Genomic DNA, 21,002 nt, shown 5'->3' on the forward strand with positions numbered 1-21,002 from the left:
GTCGTCCTCTTCGACCGAGCGCGCAGCTTCGGGAGGGACGCACATGGAGCGGTGAGGGAGGAAGGGGACACCCGCCTAGCCAGCCAGATCAGCCGAATCAACCCTGGCGATCAATGGGGTGACAGATGTCGCAGCCAGATCGCCCTCACATCCATGGTGTCAATTTTGAAATAATGCCCTAATTTTTTATGAACAGAGAAAAAAATAACCATATGAAATCCATTTTGTCACTTAATATAGAATATTGTTGAAGAATATCATCATTCAAGGCCCATACACAACACCCCAGGAAAGGCATTTATATCACAATGCATCACTGGGAAAAGTTTTTCTTCTTCAGGAGAAACTTCTCCTTTAATTAAAGTCAAAAATGTTTCAATGATGCTATCCTTACTTTAACATTGCTACTAGGAAACTAAACCTAAAACTATAATTACCATCCAGTTTCCTTTGGACCGAATACTTATATTTTTCTTTACCTTAGCCTTAGCTTTCTATCTATTTATAAATTTTCTGTACTAGTATTTATATGTCTAATTTCATCCACTTTTGGTTTTGCATTGTGTTTACATTGTATTCTACTAGGTTTTATAAAACAATACAGATGTCGTATAACTGATGAAACATTTAAGCTTTGTGCAGTAAAACTAGTTTGATTAGAATTGTTTAATTTAGTCAGCAAATACATGGATGAGTGGATTCAACTTTCATAGGCTTTTTCTATATGCTTCACATTGAATTATGTTTTATTTATGCTTTGGTATAAAGTACAAAATTAATACCATAAAACATCAACATCTTACCGAGACAATAAGGGGATATTTAATTTTTAATCTCTCTCCTCTACACCTGAGAATATAGAAGTCTAGGTAGAAATCATTTGGACAGTTCTTCCTCCCTAGGGTCCTTAGGTACACCCAATTTCACGTATATTCACACATACACTTTTCATAGAAATAAAAAGACCTTCTCATATTCCTGATTGACTCAGTAAAAGCTACTAATTCATAATTATTCATCAGGTATTATGCTTACCGTTTGTAATGCTGTATAAATTAGATGAAAGACACTATCCAGTGAGTGACACAGACTATTAAATAAACTAGAGAGGCATCCATAGGGTTCTATGAAAACAAGGAACAGAACAATGCAGAAGAATGTTAAAACGAGTATTCGTCCTTCCACTCCAAAGTCAAGGGCAGAAAAGAGAGCTTCCTGCAAAGACACCCTGTGCACAGTTCTGTAGTGTAAGGTAACATGGGCCACAGGGCATCACAAGAAGTCTGACATCATTAGAAGAATGTGTGCACGTTGGGTACCATTTGATGTATGAGTCTGGAGAGGTGCTCAGGACTTAGTTGTGTTTCATAGCAAACAGTCAGAATTTCTATTGAAGACAGAGGAAAACTAAACTATCTTTACCATGGGACTATCAATCATAATTGTATTTTAAGAACATTGCTGTATAAAGGTAAATAGAGATTGAAATTGAATAGGGGTGGCACCAGGAAGATTATTAATGAACAGAATTAATGTCCTAATCACTGATTTGGCAGGAGGTATGAAAATCAAAGATTATACCAGAGGAATGAAGAAAAAGAATGGTCCGAATTTGAATGAAAGATGTAGAAAGAATAATATGGGTTGGATTATGCAGTGATTCACTGAGATAAGGAATTTTAAAAGGGAGGAATTTTGGAAGAGTAAAGATTTCATTTGGGGTTTGTTTGATTTTGAGGGATAAGTAATATACCCAAGGCAAGATTTTAACAAACAATTATATACATGGGTCTAAATGTGAGCAAATTGCTGCTCAAGGTACAGGCTTCCAAGTCATTCCTATTTAACTGTGATCAGTTGCCACAGATGTGAATGAGATCATCCAAAGGGAGTATACAGTGAGGAGAGAAAATGGAACTGAGAGCAAAATCCTGTGCACTAGAAGGGTACAGGTAGAAAGAGAAAATATCAGAAGAACCTGATGAACACCAATCTGAGAGCTAGAAAGAAGGTAAGGGGAGAATCATATCATAGAAACCTAGCTAGGAAAGGGTTTTCAAAAAGCTATTGTCTTTCTCTCTTTTTTTAAAGATTTATTTATTTATGTGCTTATGGGGGGAGGGGCAAAGGGGGACAGAGAGCAGGAATCTCAAGTGGATGTCCTATTGAGCAGGGAGCCTGACATGGGGCTTGATCTCACGACCCTGAGATCATGACCTGAGCGGAAACCGCAAGTTGGACACTCAAATGACTGAGCCACCCAGGTGTCTGTCAGTAAAGGTTTGATGGATAGTGTCAAATCACACAGGAAAATACCCAATGGATTCAAAGACCCAGTGGTCTAGGAAACACAATCACAAGGAGTTGTAGAAGTGGAAGGATTCCAGGAAGTAAGTATAGCATGAAGAAGTGGATACAATCAACAGTAACCACCTCCTCAAGACAACCAGCTGTACAAAGGAGATCACATAAGAACAGAAAGATATGTAGAGCTGGCAGAAAGTGCTGGAGAATTTTCAACTTCTTAATATGATTAGGGAAGAAATTTATGGAAAGATCTTACAGGTCTAGACGAGAGTGGAAAGACTTAATAGAGCACTTAAAGAGGTGACTTGATGTCTCTGAAGAACAGAAGCTTCTGCTGAAGTAGAAGGTAGGCAGGCAACCAATGCAGAAATGCTTTTATGTTTGGGGCTTGTAACAATGGTCACTGAACAATGGTCACTGAAAAGGGATTAAAGACAAGACTCTTACAAATTTTTATACATGAGGGTCTAAACTTGAAAAGGACTGAGTTGGAAAATAGCAAGCAGGGAGACGATTACCTGGGAGAGTTTATATGAGGCAAGATACTACAGTTGTAACTATGGGTAAGATTCAAGGTCAGGTATCGTTGAATTAAGGAAGCAGCGAGTGTGGCATGATAAAGGCTGAGATGAATCATCTCTGAGCATTTAAGTCACAAGATGATAGCAGATGTATGCATTATTACAAATACTGTGAACCATGTTCCAAGATATTCAATAATGTGAAGAAATGCCAGCAAACTATAATTAAGGTTTTGTGCAGGAAAAAAAGACTTTAGAAGTGAAAGCTATAGCTTATGAGTGGGTGTGGGAGCTGACCCAAGAAGCAAGATCCCAAAGTGGAAGCCACAGTCACTAAATCACAGAAGGTAGGAAAAGGTAAGGCCAGGGAATTGGTAACAGCTACACAGGGCACTGAGGACCCAAGGTCTGTGATAGTGTTTGTGTGTTTACAAAGGTTATGAACCTGATGGCCAATTCTGATGACTACTGAAGAGTGATTAGGAGGCCCAGCTGAGAAGAGGCTGATGTCAGTATCCCTCATGGCATTGTCCTTGATGTAAGGAGATGGAACTAGTGTGAGTAAGAGAACAAAACAAAAACAAAAACAGCTGAATGATAAACCCACCCCAGCATTATGGTAAATTGCATCTAGAGGATAATCATCCTAGGGGCTACAAATGGGCACTTTTGAAGGTGAGAGGCAGCCATTGAGTTTGGGTAGAGAGGTACAGGAAGCAGTGTAAGAGACAACAGAGATCTAAGGGAGAGAAAATATTACAGTGAGAGAAGCAAGTATGATTAAGGAAAGGGAAAGGACACAGCACTTTGGGGAAAAGAAGAGTGTGAGAAGATACACTTTTCTTTCTTTTTTAAAAAGATTTATTGATTGATTGATTTTAAGATTTTATTTATGTATTTGTCAGAGAGAACACAAGCATGGGGAGTAGTAGAGGCACGTTGAGCAAGGAGCCCGATGCAGGACTCGATCCCAGGACCTTGGGATCATGACCTAAGCCAAAGGCAGACCCTTAACTTACTGAACCACCCAGGCTTCTCAAAATTTATTTATTTTAGAGAGAGAGAGAGACCACGCCCTGCATGAGCAGGCATAAAGGGGCAAAAGGAGAGGGAGAGAAAGAATCCCAAGCAGACTCCCTGCTGAGCACAGCGCCCAATACATGGCCCAATCTCACCACCCAGAGATCAGGACCTGAGCAGAAACCAAGAGTCTGGTGCTTAACCTACTGAGCCACCCAGATGCTCTGAGAAGATACATTTTGACTGATCAAATGATCTGACTGATGATGACTGCTACCTACCATTTCACAGAAAGTTGAAGAGATGTAACTGAGTTCACATTGCTAACGATTATGGAATCAGCCCCCAAGCACAAACTTACAGTCTGAAATATTAACAAGTCTGCTAAATTGATGCTCTGGTGACAGACTTGAGTCACAGTGGCATCCTTTTGCTGAAAAGCTCACAAGAGAGCTCAGAATAAAGGTACTGTACTGTGTTCTAAGACTCCAGAGTAGGATGCCCCCAAATGTTTTTGGCCTGAATCTCTGCTAGAGGGAAATTGGATGGATTGTTAAAGACTGTGCAATTAATGAACAACCCAAAACAATTTAGAAATGTCCCTTTGTGTAGGATATTGTAAATATTCTTTGGCTGATGATAATTTAATACCTTTCATGTGTGTAGAATTCTACATCTGTATCTTTCATGTCTATTTCTGTACCATCCAGCTACCTACACTTCTATCAAGTTTGACACTGCTTTGCCTTCTGCTAATATCAGTGAGGATCTGGGGGAGTGGTCTTTTATGCAAAATCTGTGGTTCCATTTCTTTATCAAATCTCCTCCACTCTTCTGTGTTCCTCTTCCTTTTCATGCCACGAAACTACTCTCGACAGTTTCTTCTCAATTCTAGAACTTCCTCGTCTTACTGTCTTCCCCACACTTTCTTTGCAGGCTTCTTTTAATCTCATGAAGAATATCACTTTTTTGTGCACTGTACAACTTGTCAATGCAGCATTGAGGGGGAGTGTGAATTTTGGGCTTCTTACCCTTTTGACTGAAACTTTCAATCCATCTTTCAGAAAATCTTTTCATTTTGAAGACATGTACTCTGGGAATGTGTCCCTGTGAAACCATCCAAGCCTTCAGAACATGGTACTTCTTGATGCTCGATTCTAAAACATCTATCAGGAAGTAGGGCCATGATCCCAGGGGCATTTACTTTTAAGTACAAGACTGACAAAAAGTCTTTTACCTTACTGCTCTTTATGTTATAGTTATATTAATAAAAAGAAGCCCTGTTTGTTCCCTGAAAGAGGTTACTGGAAAGTAATGAGCTACCAATTTCTTTTTTTTTTTTTCCCTTTAGTATTACTCAACAAGTGGATTGAAAAGTTATTTATTTAACAATTTGAATGTGAAAGAAGCATAATGTAATTCAACCAAAACATATAAGAAAATATAGAGAAATGAGGAACTATGAAAATCATAATTTCAAACCTTTCCCTCTCTAAGACACATGGTTTGTATGATCTCACACAGATATGTGATAAGCAATTTTCTTTCTAGAATCTAACGTTCTCATTTTGGGAAACTTTTATCTTGAAATGAAGCATTTTCTGCTTTTCCCTTAAAGTATGATAAAGAAACATGATCATTAATTAGACTCAGCTACCTTATATAATTTAAAGCTTAGTTTTATTGATTGGCTTAAAGAAATTTATTGGAATGTGACATATTTATAAATTAAGACAAAGATGATGCATATATTCTTTACTGATTTTAAAATACAAGACATCTCTTAATTTAATATAAAGAATGCAGGCTCTCAAACTTCCCCCATTAGATGTAGTATTAAATCAGTGAAATAAAAGAGATGACAGTAGAAAAAAACTTTTGTTGCCATTTGAAATATGTTTCAATATATCACATTTAAGTTATCTTGTATCTATCTAGAATTTAATGATTAGGAACTTATTTATGTAGAATTTGGCTTGAAAGACACCTTAAAACATAATTGTTAATTATGTTCACTTTTAGAATCAAATGTCTCATACCCTCTGAAAGTTTAGTAAACTTCATAAAATGGTAGTAGAGACCAAGAAATAGAAAGTCTCCATTAAAATGTATCATGGAACTTGAAATATATCTGTGTTACTAATGTTAGCATGCCTCTCATCCTCTCAGTCAACTGTGACATTGTAGATAATGGAGTCCTTGACATTGCTGACAGTATTTCCAGGTAGAAACTTGCTTGAGATGAGAATTCTTCCCAAGGACTTTTTTTTTGGGGGGGGGGGTGGTCACAAAGGGCATGTCGCCTGATGGAATATTCCCACTCAAAATTAACAGCTAATAATATGAATGAAGGTCTCAGCAAAATATGTCAAGCAGATCTTCCTGGCATTAGGCCAAGGAATCTTTCAAGGATTTTGCAGAGTTTCTCCAGAAAAAAAAATTTAGAAAAATAAAAATAGAAAAAGAGAGACATAGGCACAAAATTTTTTATAATCTAGCAGAATCATGATCTAGATTTTTTTTAAAAAAAAAGCAAACTGACAAACCAAAACATAATACAAAACAAAGCAAAAATGAAATATGAGTAATAAACTTTATTTTATATAATGCAGAAACTGTGCATACACTCAGATGTGAGCGTATGCCATCGGGAAAACATCAGCACCCCCACCCCCGGGCCGCCATGTGCACCGAATCCATTTAAACAAAACTGAAGAGGTTTAGTGTTGGCTTAGGGAGGTGTCACTTAGGTTTTGGGCTCAGCTCCTACCACCCCATAAATTAGTGAGGTGTGGCTAGAGTTCCGAATATCTGCCTGGATATATGCCTCCTATCTTTAGAAGTTCTTAGGAAAGGCAATTGCCCCATGATGTTCAATAACTGGGGATCCAGAACTGGGGTTCAGACCAACCAGTGAATGACATGTTCCTCACCACAGTGTGAAACAAACTCACCTTTCCAGGTTCATTCTCAAGACTGGTCTGCTATGAGATCTAGTCAAAGCTGGCAGATTTCCACTTCCCTTTGTGTTTTGTTTTAGTTCCCTAAGTATATGTTAGAGCTTGCCTTGGAATACGCTTTCTCTCTCATCTCTGTCAATTTACATATTCTTCAAAGATCTCCTCAAATCTCTTCTATGCCTCTAAGCCATAGTATGTCCCCTGTCTTGGTCTGTCACCCTGTGCCTACCCTCAAAAGTCTGTAGCAGGTCACGTCACCTCTTTTTACTCCCCCCTCATCGTTCTTGCCTCAACAGCAGTTTGGTTCAACTTTTTGAAAGCCTTCCATCCCAGCTGTCTCTGCTTCTCCAGCCATCTGGCCTCTCCCGACTGTTCCCACAGCTTCTCTCCTCAAGGCCTCCACTTGCTATGTTCTGGCCGTGGGCTGCACGCTCTCCCACTGTTCACACACTCTTCGGTGAACTGAGTGACACTGGAGGAGATGGGAATAGGAGAAAAGGCACGACTACAACAAGTCTGGTGGGAAGAAGTTCCAGCAGTCATGATCTCAGTCATCTTCCACAAGACGGTGTTAAGTTCTGTGATCTCTTCAGACATGGAGGATAAAAGTTTTTTTTTCTTTTTTTCTTTTATTATTTTTTTTTAACTTTGAACCTGTTTGCAGAGCAGCATGTATTTTTAGGTTAGAGGCTCTGGAGAGTCCGAAGGAAATTGTGACATCCTCCACACCTAGCACGGGGACCTATTTCTAGTGTCAGTGTGGGAGCTGGAACCTGATGCAAGAATTTTTTTTTTCTTGGATTTCCTGGATTGCTCTGCCATCCAGGACAACTTGACCAACTGTAATAACAGTGTTCTAAATAAAGCTCGAATGCCTACACTAATTCTCCTGAATGCTCCTTGATTTATGTGGTGTTTACTAAGCAAAATGGATATAGCACTGCGCTAAGATTTGTAAAGCTGGTATAAAGTAAATATGTATTTGAGATAAAAATTCAATTGAGGAGGAAAAGACAAATGCATTAAATGCTTTAGCAATTAAGATTTATTGAGCAGTTGTGTGTAAACCAGAACAAAACTCTATGGATAAAGATGCAAATAAGGTATCATGCCCTACCTCCAAGATGCTCAGGGACCAGTAATAGGAGAGTCATATATTAACAAACTACGACACACTGTCATAAATAGTATAATGGAAAGTGTTCCACTGAATTCATTGTAAATGATCTTACGATACATTACAACATATTATCTGAACCAAAACAGAAGACTGAGGCCTCAAGAACATTTAAAAGAGCTTTTCAGTATGCCTTTAACACCAGAGTTAAGGCAGCTTCATTGAGGAAAATCATTACCCTGCAGCAGGAAATTTTATAGAAGCCAGTTAGAGTCAACGGTACAAATAAAAACTAGAGTAAAGGCATTGAATCTCTAGCATACAGTCTGGAGTGAAAACACAGATGGCCTAGTCCAATAAAGCCATGCTTGATTAATGCCCAGAGACTGGATTAGGGATCTGCCCATAAAATTGCCCCTTGGGAATACAGTTGAGAAGGGAACAGCTTATTAGGTCCACATAGAAACTCAAAGGGGCTAAGGGCCAACTGTGCATCCTACTGGAGAAAGTATGGCTTAAATATCAATCTCTGTAGTTACAAATGAACCAGCTGATTTTGCACAGGCATCAGACATCAAAATATTCTGCATTCAAAAATAACAAATCCATGAAAAAGATTTAACACATAAAACAGAAGAAAACTAGGAAAAATCTCCTTTTTATCCACAAAAAAATATGAGCCATAGCTTTTAGGAAAATGGAAGAGCATGCCAAAGAGAGAAAGGTGGCTTTGAGAGACACTGGCATGGAAAGAGAGTAGACCTGAAACAAGACTAGAACACAGGAAATCCAAAATCCAAAGTAAAAGAGGATTTTTCCTTGACTTCTACTATATTTAAGACTGCAATTACTTTTCCTTTTCTCTTTTTGTGCCTGATTATTTTTGCCTATTATTTTATTTATTTATTTTATTTTAATTTTTTTAAAAGATTTTATTTATTTACTTGACACAGAGAGAGAGAGAGAGAGAGATCACAAGTAGGCAGAGAGGCAGGCAGACAGAGAGAGAAGAGGAAGTAGGCTCCCTGCTGAGCAGAGAGCCCGATGTGGGGCTCGATCCCAGGACCCTGGGATCATGACCTGAGCCGAACACAGTGGCTTAACCCTCTGAGTCACCTAGGTGTCCCTTATTTTATTTATTTAAAAAATAACATTAGCTGTCTAAATTAAAAAATTACCAAAAATTCATCTTTAAAGAATTAGAAATAAATATAATAAATATATGTAAATAAATATATACATAGATATGAAGAAAATATCATTTTCCTTAGACATTTAAAAGAACTACATAAATACAAATTTATTATTTGTCAATTTTCTCCAAAAAAATACAAATTTGATGGAGCTTTTTTTTAGCTTTTGATTTAAAATATTAAATTTAATCTGGAAGAATAAATATTGAAAATCATCTAAAAAAGGCTGCAGAAAGCTGAGGTAGGTTTGTAATGACAGTAATTAAACAGTGTTGTACAAATACAAGAATAGACAAATCGATGAATTTTTTCCAAGGCAGTTTTTGAGGTTTCAAGTTAATAGAAGAAGAAAATCCTATGCAGCAGGTAATGCTGAAAGCAGGATAACTAGTTAACTAGCTGGAAAAATAAAGTAGTTTCACACTTCAGAATAATTTCATTTAGACCCAAAGACTACCCACAGAAACACCTAAAAGAAACACCCAAAAGAAAATATAGGTAGATATTTATCTGACCTTGAGGTAGAAAATGCATTCAGACTAAAATCCAAGAAGAACCCAAAGAGGAAAATACTGACCACTTTGGTTTCATATAAATTGTAAAGCTCTATAATATCATTCACAATAAAATAAAAAGATATGTTGCTAACCAGACAAAAATTTGCAATATATTTTATAAAACAAAAGATATACAGAAGAATTTGGGCTATTGGTAAGAAAATTTCTTTAAATGGATAAAATCCATGAATAGCAACAAAAGAATAAAATACTAGAGCAGAGGGATTTTATAGATTGAAAGACTAAAGTAGTTGTTTTAGGTAAAGTTATCTGAGATCATATCTTTCTTACTTCACTAGTTCATATACATTTATTTTTTTGATTTATATTTATTTAGATATAATTGACATACAACATTGTATAAATTTAAGGTGTACACATAAGTGTTAACTCAAACTACAGTGGTCATCACATATATATGTATTTATATGTGTATATATATGTATATGTATGTTATCATACATATATATATGATGACCTCTGTGGTGTGAGTTAACACTTATGTCATGTCACATAATTATCAGGGTTTTTTTTGTGTGTGTGTGTATATTTGTGTATGTGGTGGAAACAATTAAGATCTAGTCTTACAAGTTTATAATATAGTCTTGTTGTTTATAACCATTCTGTGCATTATATGTTCAGGACTTATTTATCTACTGGTTCCAACTGTATCGTTAAACATCATCTCCCTAATTCTCCCAACCTCCAGCCCACAATAATTAAAATTCCATACTCTGTTTTTGCGAATTTGGTATTTTTCAATTTCACATATTAGAGAGATCATAAAACATTTATCCTTCTTGGTCTGACTTATCTCACACAGCCCAATGCCTTCAAGTTCCATCTATGTTGTTCCAAATGACAGAATTTCCCTCTTTCTCAGGGTTGCATAATATTCCATTGTATGTAAATACATATCTCATCTTTATCCATTCATCTGTCTATAGACACAGGTCAATTCTATATATTGGCTCTTGTAAATAATGTTGCAATGAATGTGAAAGGGCAGATATCTTTTTGATTTCCTGTTTTCATTTCTTTTGGAAATACACCCAGGAGTGAAACTGCTGAATCATAAGGTAGTTCTATTTTTTAAAGTTTTGAGAAACCTCCATACTATTTTTCATAGTGGCTGCACCATTCTGCCTTCCCATCAACAATGCACAAGGGTTCCCTTTTCTCCACATCCTTACCAACATTTGTTATCTCTTGTCTTCTTGATAATAGCCATTCTGATGTGGGAGGTAATACATACACTTCACAGAGTCTATATAAGCTCAACAATTGACAGGGACTAGAAAAATAAGCAAAAATGATGTTAACGGTTTAGTGGGGAGACTGACATGTGAAGAAAAAAATTCCCATAAGAGGCGAGTACGGTAATGCACGTCCTTGTAAATTGACAGGTGAAAAGTGAAGTGGGACTAGATTCACTTGGGAGCATCGAGAAAGACGTTGTGCTCAGTAGAGCATTTGAGCGGACACCCGAGAGGAAGACCAAGGAGGATAAATAACACTGAAGAGAGTTTCCAAGGTAGAGAAAATGACTTCTTCTGTACAATCAGAAAAGCACGAGGTTTATGTGGTTTTAAAAAGTATGTTGTATTCAGATAATAATACAATTAACTCTAAGACTCCAGAGGTTCTGGAGAGACATCTGCTTCAAAGCTCATTCAGATAGTTGGCCAAATTCAGTTCCCCGTGTTATAGTAAGCACCTCCCCCACTTTATGGTCTGTCAGCTGGAGGCCATCTCTGCTCCTAGAGACTACCTACATTCCTTGTCATGGTTTCCATGCAGACTACCCAGCAACCACACTACCCATCTCCATGACTTTCCCATCTGCCCTATTTCTCAGATACGGACTAGAGAAAGCTCCCAGCTTTTAAGAGCTCATGTTACTACATTGGGCTAATCAAAATAATACAAGATAATGTCCTTATCTTAAGATTTTTAACATAATTATAACGGCAGAGTCTCTTTTGTCATGAAATGCAATGTATCCAAAGATTGTAAGCATGGAACACCTTTGGGGTCTTTATTCTACTACCAGATTAATCAAGAGTATAAATGGGGGGAGGTAGGGAAGGATTTTATGGGGGAAAATAATGAGTTCTATTTTGAACATGTTGAGTTTGAAGTGCCTGTGGGAATTCTGGGTGGATATGTTTTGAAAGCAGTTTTATATACAGATTTGGCAGTTCTGGATAAAAGTCAAGCTGATAGTATAATTTGGCAGTCATCATCTTATAAATTGTAAATGAAGCCATTATTATATATGAGAGGTTTAGTATTTTGCCCAGGAGGAGATTTCAAGTCAGTTTATAAAGTTAATATACTGTGATGCTCTCAATAGTAGGATCATGTTTTATTCATTTAGGCATTAGCCTGGGATCAAACTCTTATATTTGTTGAATGAATAAATGAATGAGTGAATGAATGAATGAAAACTACAGAAACTTGTCCTCTAGGACTCCATCTTGTTTTATAGCTCTGTGTGTTAGTGTTCGCACGTGTGTGTATGTGCTTGATATAGCTCAGAGGTTTTCAAAACACTTACTATAGAAACAGAAAATACGTTCATTGGAGGAACACTTTAATTCAGACAAATTTAAGCATTTTTGATAATTAAAGAGATAGAAGGCACTCTTAGATTTAAAACAGTATTATTTCATAGAAGACGTACTGCAACAAGGAACTCATTATTTCATTCACTCTTAAGATAATAGTAAGTCAACTGTACATAATTTATTCAAAGCATGTTCTTCTAAACTTCTACATTTCTAAACTACCAGGATTGGTGCACAGGAGCACACACACACTTAAACACACATTTTAATGTTATTGTAATTTAGTTAATCCATTCAGACACCTGAATAAAAACTATACGTTTTTGATTAGAGAGACCATCCATCTATTTTCTTCTCTTCTTGAATCCATCGAGGAGAAAACACTTCACTAATGGGTTTTTTTTTTTTAAACTAGTGACAGCTTTCCTCTATGTTGATGTTTTACATGGTTTTTAGAAAATCGATGATGTCTAATCTTTTTTAAGATTTTTTTTGTTCCCAAAGACTATTTTTTGGGTAGTCTTAGGTTTGAAACAAACTTAACAGAATGGTACAGAGGTTTCACATAAACTTCTCCCCTCCCCAGCAACACACATACCCATGCCTAGCTTCCTCCCCTAGCCATGTCCCCCACCAGAGGGGGGGACAACTGATGAACCTATACTGACACATCATAACTACCCCAAGTCCAGAGTTTACATTAGTGTTCACTCTTACTGTTGTACATTTTGAAAGTTTAGACAAATGTACAAGATGTATCCATTAGTATAATAGAATACAGAGTATTTTCACTGCACTAAAAATCCTCCGTGTTCTGCCTATTCATCCCTCCCCTCTCCCCAACCCTTGCAACCAGTGATCTTTTTATTGTCTCCAGAGTTTTGCCTTTCCCAAGATGTCATATAGTTGAAATTACAGTATGCAGAATTTCCAGGTTGGCTTCTTTTACTTAACAATGTGAATTCAAGTTCTCTCCATGTCTTTTCTTGGTTTGATAGCTCATTCTTGACAGTGCAGAATAATAGACTATTGTGTTGATGTACCACAGTTTACTCATCCATTCTCCTATTGAAAGACACATTGGTTGCTTCCAAGATTCAGCCATTATGAATTGCCTAATTTTTTAAAAAGACATTAAAAAATAGTCTGAGGTAATTATATTTAAATAGGTCTATTCAACACAATGAGAAAGTATCTGGAAAATAATAATTACAAATAAGTAGAGCGATCCATTTACAGCACAAATAATTAATATAAGGAATGGAAAAAAAAGAAGGTTATTTGTCATTATAAATCTCACAGACACTAAGAATGGATAAGGGAATATTACTAACAAAAACAGCAGTACATTTCAACATAAAATATAACTCAAAAAAAGTAAAATTTGAATAGTCTCATATGTATTAAGTAAATCAAATCCACACTGAAAAACCTTCTCGTCAAGAAAATTTTTGGCTCATATGGTTTTACCACAATTATACCATCCACTTTAAGGATGATGTAACACCAATTTTATACAAATTCTTCCAGAGAATTACAAAAAAATTACAAAAAAAGGAGAAAATAATAGCCTCAGGTCAACATCATCTCTGTATGGAAAAACCCAAGATATTACAAGAAAGATAGCTACAATCTTCATCAGAAATGTAGTTGTTAAGATCCTAGATAAAATATTAGAAAAGTGACTTCAATGGTACATCAAAAGTGTAATCAGTGGGAGTGACATCAGCAGATATAGTAGAATAAAGATTCATGAAAATTTTCTCTTCCATAAAAGAAATGGGAGCTTGGCAAAATTGTCAAAATCCAATTTTCAGGGCTTTGTAAATGGTTTATAACAATCTGAAAAGGTTTTTTGTTGTTTTTGTTTTTGTTTTTGTTTTTCTTTTCCAAGAAGAACAACTGAATCTCAATAAGAACAGTGAGCTTTTTTTGTGATTGATGGATGCATGAAATTAAATGCCATGCTCATATTCAGGGCTCCATTTATATGCCCATGAAGACCTGAGGAGGACTCCTCTCTTACTTCTGGATGAATCTCAGGAACTACACAAGCAAGAAATGAATGGAAACTAGTGGCCACTTATGACAATGAATACATTGTTTATAGAGTTATGGAATTCATTTCAGACAGTCATTAATAAACAGCAACACAACAACAAACATCAACAAGGAGAGAAAAACCCTAGGGAAGGACAAATTTGATTTTGAGTTGCAACATTGTATACTTTAATAGGTCCAGTTTTCAATGAAACAACACAGCACATGCGAAGAAACATGAAAGCACTGTCCATGCACATAACAGTGAACAGTGAATAGAACTATCCCTGAGGAGGCTGAGATGTTCAGTTTATTAGACAAAAAATTTAAAAATTCACAAGAAAGGCTCAATAGCCAATTTCAATGAGCAAAAGAAAGAATCAGAAAACTTGAAAATGGGTCGCCTGGGTGGCTCAGTGTGTTAAGCCTCTGCCTTTGGCTCAGGTCATGATCTCAGGGTCCTGTGATCAAGTCCCACATTGGGCTCTCTGCTCAGCAGGGAGCCTGCTTCCCCAACTCTCTCTGCATGCCTCTCTGCCTATATGTGATCTCTGTCTGTCAAATAAATAAATACCTTTATAAAAAAAAGAAAGAAAGAAAAGAAAACTTGAAGATAACCCATCAAGATTATCCATTGTGAAGAACAGAAAATAAAAAGAATAGAAAAAGTCATAGCAATAGCTTAACTGTCCATCAAAAAGAAAGAAAGAAAGAAATACAAAGAGAACAAGCTAAATCCAAAACAAGCAAAAGAAAGGAAATAATCATGATCATGGTTACAGTGGAAATAAAGGAATTAGTGAGTAGAAAAGCAAAAGAGAAGAATTAATGAAGCCAAAGTTCATTATTTGGAAACACAAACCAAGACCCCCCCACCCCAAACCTTTAGTTATATTGACCAAAAATAAAAGAAAGAAGACTTAAATGACTAAAGCAAGGAAAAAAATGGGAACATCACTATCCACCTCACAGAAAGAAGAAGAATGTAAGAAAATCTATGGGGGCACCTGGGTGACTCAGTTAGTCGAGCATCTGACTTCGGCTCAGGGCGTGATCCTAGGGTCCTGGGATCAAGTCCCACATGGGGAATCCTTGCTCAGCGGGTAGCCTGCTTCTCCCTCTCCCTCTGCCTCTCCCTCTGCTTGTTCTCTCTCTCTCTCTCTCCACACACACACACACACACACACACACACACACACATATCTGTCAAATAAATAAAAACTCTTAAAAAAAATCTAGAAAATACTACAAACATTTATAAGCCAACAAATTAGATGACCTACATAAAATGAACAACGTCCTACAAAGTCACAAACTACCAAACTGATTCAAGGAGAAATGTAAAATTTGAATGGATCTATAATAAGTAAAGAGATTGAATTAGTAATCAACATGTTTTCTCTAAAGAAAAAGCCAAATGGCCCAAAAACTAGATGGCTACCCTGGTAAGTTCTACCAAATGTTAAAAGAAAAACCATCACTAATCCTTCACAAATGCCTCCAAAAAATAGACAGGGAAAGAACACATTCCAGCTCATCCTATGAAGTCTGATACCAAAATGGTGGCAAAGATATTAAAAGAAAGAAAAACTATCCACCAAATATCTCTTATGACTACAGAAACAAAAATCTGTAAAAAAAACAAACAAATTTAAAAAACTATCAAACTATGCAGCCATCAAAAGAAATGAAATCTTGCCATTTGCGACAACATGGATGGAACTAGAGCGTATCATGCTTAGCGAAATAAGTCAAGCAGAGAAAGACAACTATCATATGATCTCCCTGATATGAGGAAGTGGTGATGCAACATGGGGGCTTAAGTGGGTAGGAGAAGAATAAATGAAACAAGATGGGATTGGGAGGGAGACAAACCATAAGTGACTCTTAATCTCAAAAAACAAACTGAGGGTTGCTGGGGGGAGGGGGTTTGGGACAAGGGGGTGGGATTATGGACTTTGGGGAGGGAATGTGCTTTGGTGAGTGCTGTGAAGTGTGTAAACCTGGTGATTCACAGACCTGTACCCCTGGGGATAAAAATATATGTTTATAAAAAATAAAAAATTTAAAAAAAACTATCAAATCAAATGTAGCAACATATAAAAAGGATTATATATCATAAGTGTGAGTGATTTATTCCAGGAACTAAAATAAATAAAATATTTCCATTTGAAACCACACTTAAAAGAATGACAAAAGAATAGATTTAAACCAACAAAGTATAAAATTTGTACAAATGAAAACTACAAAGCATCACTTAAAGAAATTAAATGGAAAAACATGTCACGTTCATGGGTCTGAGGGCTCAATATCGCTAAGATGGCAATATACCCCAAAGCATTCTTCAGATTCACTACTCATTATCAAAATTTTAGTTGACTCATTGCAGAAATTGACAAGTTGTTCCTAATATTCATATGAAAATGCAAGAGTGATAAGAGAATAATGGTTCCCAAAAAGATGTTCAGGTCCCAGAACCTGGGAAGGGTTTAGTTTACATAACTAAAGAAACTTAAATATGATTACATTGAGGAGTTTCAGTTCAAGTAAATTATCGTGGATGACCTGGGTTGGCCCAGTGCAATCCTTATAAATGAAAGAGCAAGGCATGAGTAGTAGAACCAGAGAAATAAATGGGATGATGGAAGATACTGGACTGATGCGAGGAAGATACTGGACTGACTGATGGTAAGTTGGATCACAAGCCAAGGAAAGCAGAGGCCCTCTAGAAACTGTAAAATGCAAGGAAACCCATTCTTATCCAGACACTCCAGAAGGAATGCAGCCTTGCCGCTGACACCTTAACTTTAGGCCATTACCTTCAGCACTGTAAAATCATAAATTTATGGTGAGTTGATATATCAGCACTAAGAAACTAATATAGCCAAGGACCCAGAATAGCCTAAATAATCTTGAAAAGCAGCAAAAAATTTGAAAGACTCATACTTCCAGATTTCCAACTTTCTACATAGTTAATATAATTTTATCAATGTGGTGCTGACTTAAAGATAGACATAGAGGTCAATGGAATAAAATTGGGTATTCAGAAATAAACCATTATATTTATAGCTAACTGATTCTTGACAAGGCAGGCAAGACAATTCAACAGGGAAATAATAGCCTTTTCAACAAATAGTGCTAAGAAAATTGTATACACACATGCAAAGGATGAAGTTAGATTCCGACATTATATCATATACAAAAAGTAAGTCAAAGTGGATCGAAACCTAGGTGTAAGAGCTAAAAGTATAAGAGTCTTAAAAGAAAAGATAAGTAAAAATCTTCACAACCTTGGACTAGACCAGGGCTTCTTAAAGTAACACCAAATTATAAGCAACAAAAAATGAAATGTTCTATGCATACAATAAACCAACAAGAAAGTGAAAAGACAACTCATAGAATGGGAGGAAATGTTTACAAATCATATATCCCATAAAGGACTTGTATTCAGAATATGCATACAACTCTTAGAGCTAAGTAATGACAAATGAGAAAGGGATTTGAGGAGACAGTTCTCCAAAGAAGATACACAAATGTGCAAAAAGCACATGGAAAGATGTTCAATATTGTTAGCCAGGAGGGAAAAGCAAACCAAAATTATAATGGGCCACCGTTTACCATTCACTAGGGTGGCAGTGTGGAGACAATCCCTCATGTATTTCTGGTGGGAATAGCACAGCCACTTTGGAAAACAGTTTTGCATTTCCTCCCCAAAGTTAAACTTAGAGTGACCAAATGTCCCAGCGATTTCACTCCTAGGTATATACCCAAGAGAATGGAAGACATATGTCTACCGGAAACTTGCACACAAATGTCTGTAGCACCTTTATCCAGAATAGCCAAAAACCAGAAACTGCCCAAACGTCCATCAACTGAATGGATAAACCAGTGGCATGCCCACGTTTTATCAACCATAATAAGGAATGAACAACGTGCTTCACCAGGAATGGAACTTGAAGACATTTTGAAGTGAATAAAACCAGACACAGAATGTATTGTGTGACTCTGCTTAAACAGGATGTTCAGAAACAGCAAATCCATAGAAACGGAAAGTAGACTAGTCACTGCCGGGGGCTGGGGAGAGGAGTTAATAGGACCTTACTCATAGGAGGTACAGAATTTGGTGTTTTTCAGTGATAAAACTGTTCTGGAATTTCTGGAGATTATTACATCATTTTATGAATATACTTATCACTGAATTGTATATCTTAAATGGTGAACTTTATGGTATGTGAATTATAGTTCAATAAAAAACTATAATAAATGAAAACAACAGGTTTATTCCAATAATACAAGATTATTTTAACCTCATAAAATCAATGTAATTTATAGTATTAACTGTTTGAAAGAGATAATCTTATCTCAAAGGAAGCACAAAATTGTATTTTTTTAAATGTACAAATGAGGAATAGAACAGAATTTCTTTAACCTGATTAGAGATAGTCATAACACCTAAAACAAATGTCATAATTAATAAGGAGGTATTGAAAGCTTTCCTTCCAAGATCAAAACAAGACAAGATTCCCCAGCCAGTTCAATAAAAGAAAAATTAAAAAGTGCCTAAGTATTGGCAAAAAAAAAGAAATACACTAGTCATTATTTGCAAATTGCATTGTATGCACAGAAAAAATTAAATGTTAGAATTGATAAGTACATGTAGCTAGCAAGATCACTGGTTGAGATATCTGCATATAAAAATCTAAGGAAACATTTCATTAAACTAGCAATAACCAATTAGAAAATAAAATTCTATATATATGATCAATGTTTTGTTAACTTCATAAAATTGATTAGAATTTTTTTATATGTTCTGGAAAGTTTGAATAATTTTTCAAATTATTTAAATAATGTTAAATGTACCTCTCCAATAATAACAACAACAACAAAATACTCAAGTTGCTTGGGATTGTGGATGTCCGCAGAGGTATTAGGACTATCTCATTATTGAAGACCATTTTTAGATATAAATCATAGACTACTAAGAATGTCTTGATTCCCTAAGTATTCTTTTTTTATTTAGCAAAAATTGACAAATTTCTTATCTCTTACCTTTTTTTTTTTTAAGATTTATTTATTTATTTATTTATTTGACACAGAGAGAGAGAGAGATCACAAGTAGGCAGAGAGGCAGGGGGAAGCAGGCTCCCTGCTGAGCAGAGAGCCCGATGTGGGGCTCCATCCCAAGACCCTGAGATCATGACCCGAGCCGAAGGCAGTGGCTTAACCCACTGAGCCACCCAAGTGCCCCTTATCTCTTACTTTTTAAAACGTCACACAAGCTTATTTAAAAATTTGTAATTAATGCAGACAAGTAAAAGGTAGAAAATGAAGATAATCTACCAGTCTCATTTTAACAATAACCACTTATGACTTTTTGGTATATAGCCTTATGTACAGGTATGGATGTGCACACATGTGGCTATGTATATACATATGGATATATATATATCCCTGATATATTTCTCCTCTGATATATATATGTATCCTATTTCTCCCCTGATACATATATCAGGGGAGAAATACATAGGCAAATAGAAACAGAGACTGATATCAAATACAGTAGGCATTATATTTTATAAACTCTTTTGCCTTTGAAGTTAGACAACTTACAGAACTTAATAGACATAGTAACCAGAAACCCTAGAGTTATTTCCATATTTTCACATTTCTGAGATGACACATTTGACCAGTAAACATTCATTATGATCAACTATACATGTTGCTTGGAGTCCTTTCCTCCAGCTGCCATGTTAGGTTGCAATAATGATTGGCAAGTGTTTGCATACTACTTGGGAATTTAATAATCGTTATGTCAGATTTCTTCTGTTCTTAGGACATATGACTGGAAATTAAGATTTTGTTTTCCTGCAACTGGATGGGGCACATCTACCAGCATTAAAGCATTACAATTAGTAGATCCCCAGCTTGAATTCTTAAGCAATCCTTATAAATACTACCCTTTTTCTTAATACTGTCTTCTGTTCTCATTCAGTTTCAACAGAGAACACTCAGGAATTTAAACCACACTGCTTCCTCATTTAAATAGATAACTTGCCCCTCAAAAACTGACCTCCAAGTTTAATGTTAGAAATGGAGCTAATAGTTACAAATACTTTAAGTAAAAGACTATGGGATTTTTGCAATGTTTTAACAGGATGTTTAAATAGAAAGATTTGGTTCTTGCGATTTTCCCCAATAGTGATTACAAATAGTCTCCTCTTTCTTTACTATCTTTGAATGGCATATTTCATTTCACACATCCTTTTCTTGTTGCCAGAACCCTAATATTGCTAAGGGAGTAAGCTTACCTAGTGAAGTGTTTGTAAATGTCAACTAGCCAACAGATATTTGGAAGCCTATGAATGTTCAACTTTCTAACATTTGATTAAAGTCATCTGGAATTAATGTTCTCCTCTTTCTCCTCTTCTTACTTCAAAAAAAAAAAATTGTACAGAAGTTGATACAAAATGTATTAAGTAAAGCTGGTATTTAACCCTCTTGCATTGATGTAAGAATTACATGCACATAAAAGGGGGGGCATTTTTACAGTACTCTGTACACTTGCTGTCAAGTTACTCTTTGATATATCTGCAATTTTCCAGTGAAACACATCTTATTTATCTTGGATTAGAAGCAAGCTCATGCATGTCTAGCAGGATTCATTTTTCACTAAAGAAGCACTATCCTGAAACAAATCACATGTCCCTCAAACCAAGT

At 36.1% G+C, this 21,002-nt stretch overlaps 1 protein-coding gene across 5 annotated transcripts in view; it reads right to left on the minus strand.

Moving 5' to 3' along the window:
- Nucleotides 1-21,002, minus strand: part of GPC5 (glypican 5) — a 1,399,440-nt gene that overhangs the window by 786,962 nt on the left and 591,476 nt on the right. Inside the window, exon 7 of one of the 5 annotated variants that reach the window (XM_032314684.1) lies at nucleotides 12,267-13,360. The exons of the other annotated variants lie outside the window; for them this stretch is intronic. Coding sequence (XP_032170575.1) covers nucleotides 13,343-13,360 — 18 coding nt within the window. The 3' untranslated portion in view covers nucleotides 12,267-13,342. Of the gene's footprint in view, nucleotides 1-12,266; nucleotides 13,361-21,002 lie in introns of those variants that run through there. 5 annotated transcript variants of the gene reach the window in all.

The sequence above is a fragment of the Mustela erminea genome, chromosome 15 (genome assembly GCF_009829155.1).
Source record: "Mustela erminea isolate mMusErm1 chromosome 15, mMusErm1.Pri, whole genome shotgun sequence".
NCBI classification, from domain to species: domain Eukaryota; kingdom Metazoa; phylum Chordata; class Mammalia; order Carnivora; family Mustelidae; genus Mustela; species Mustela erminea.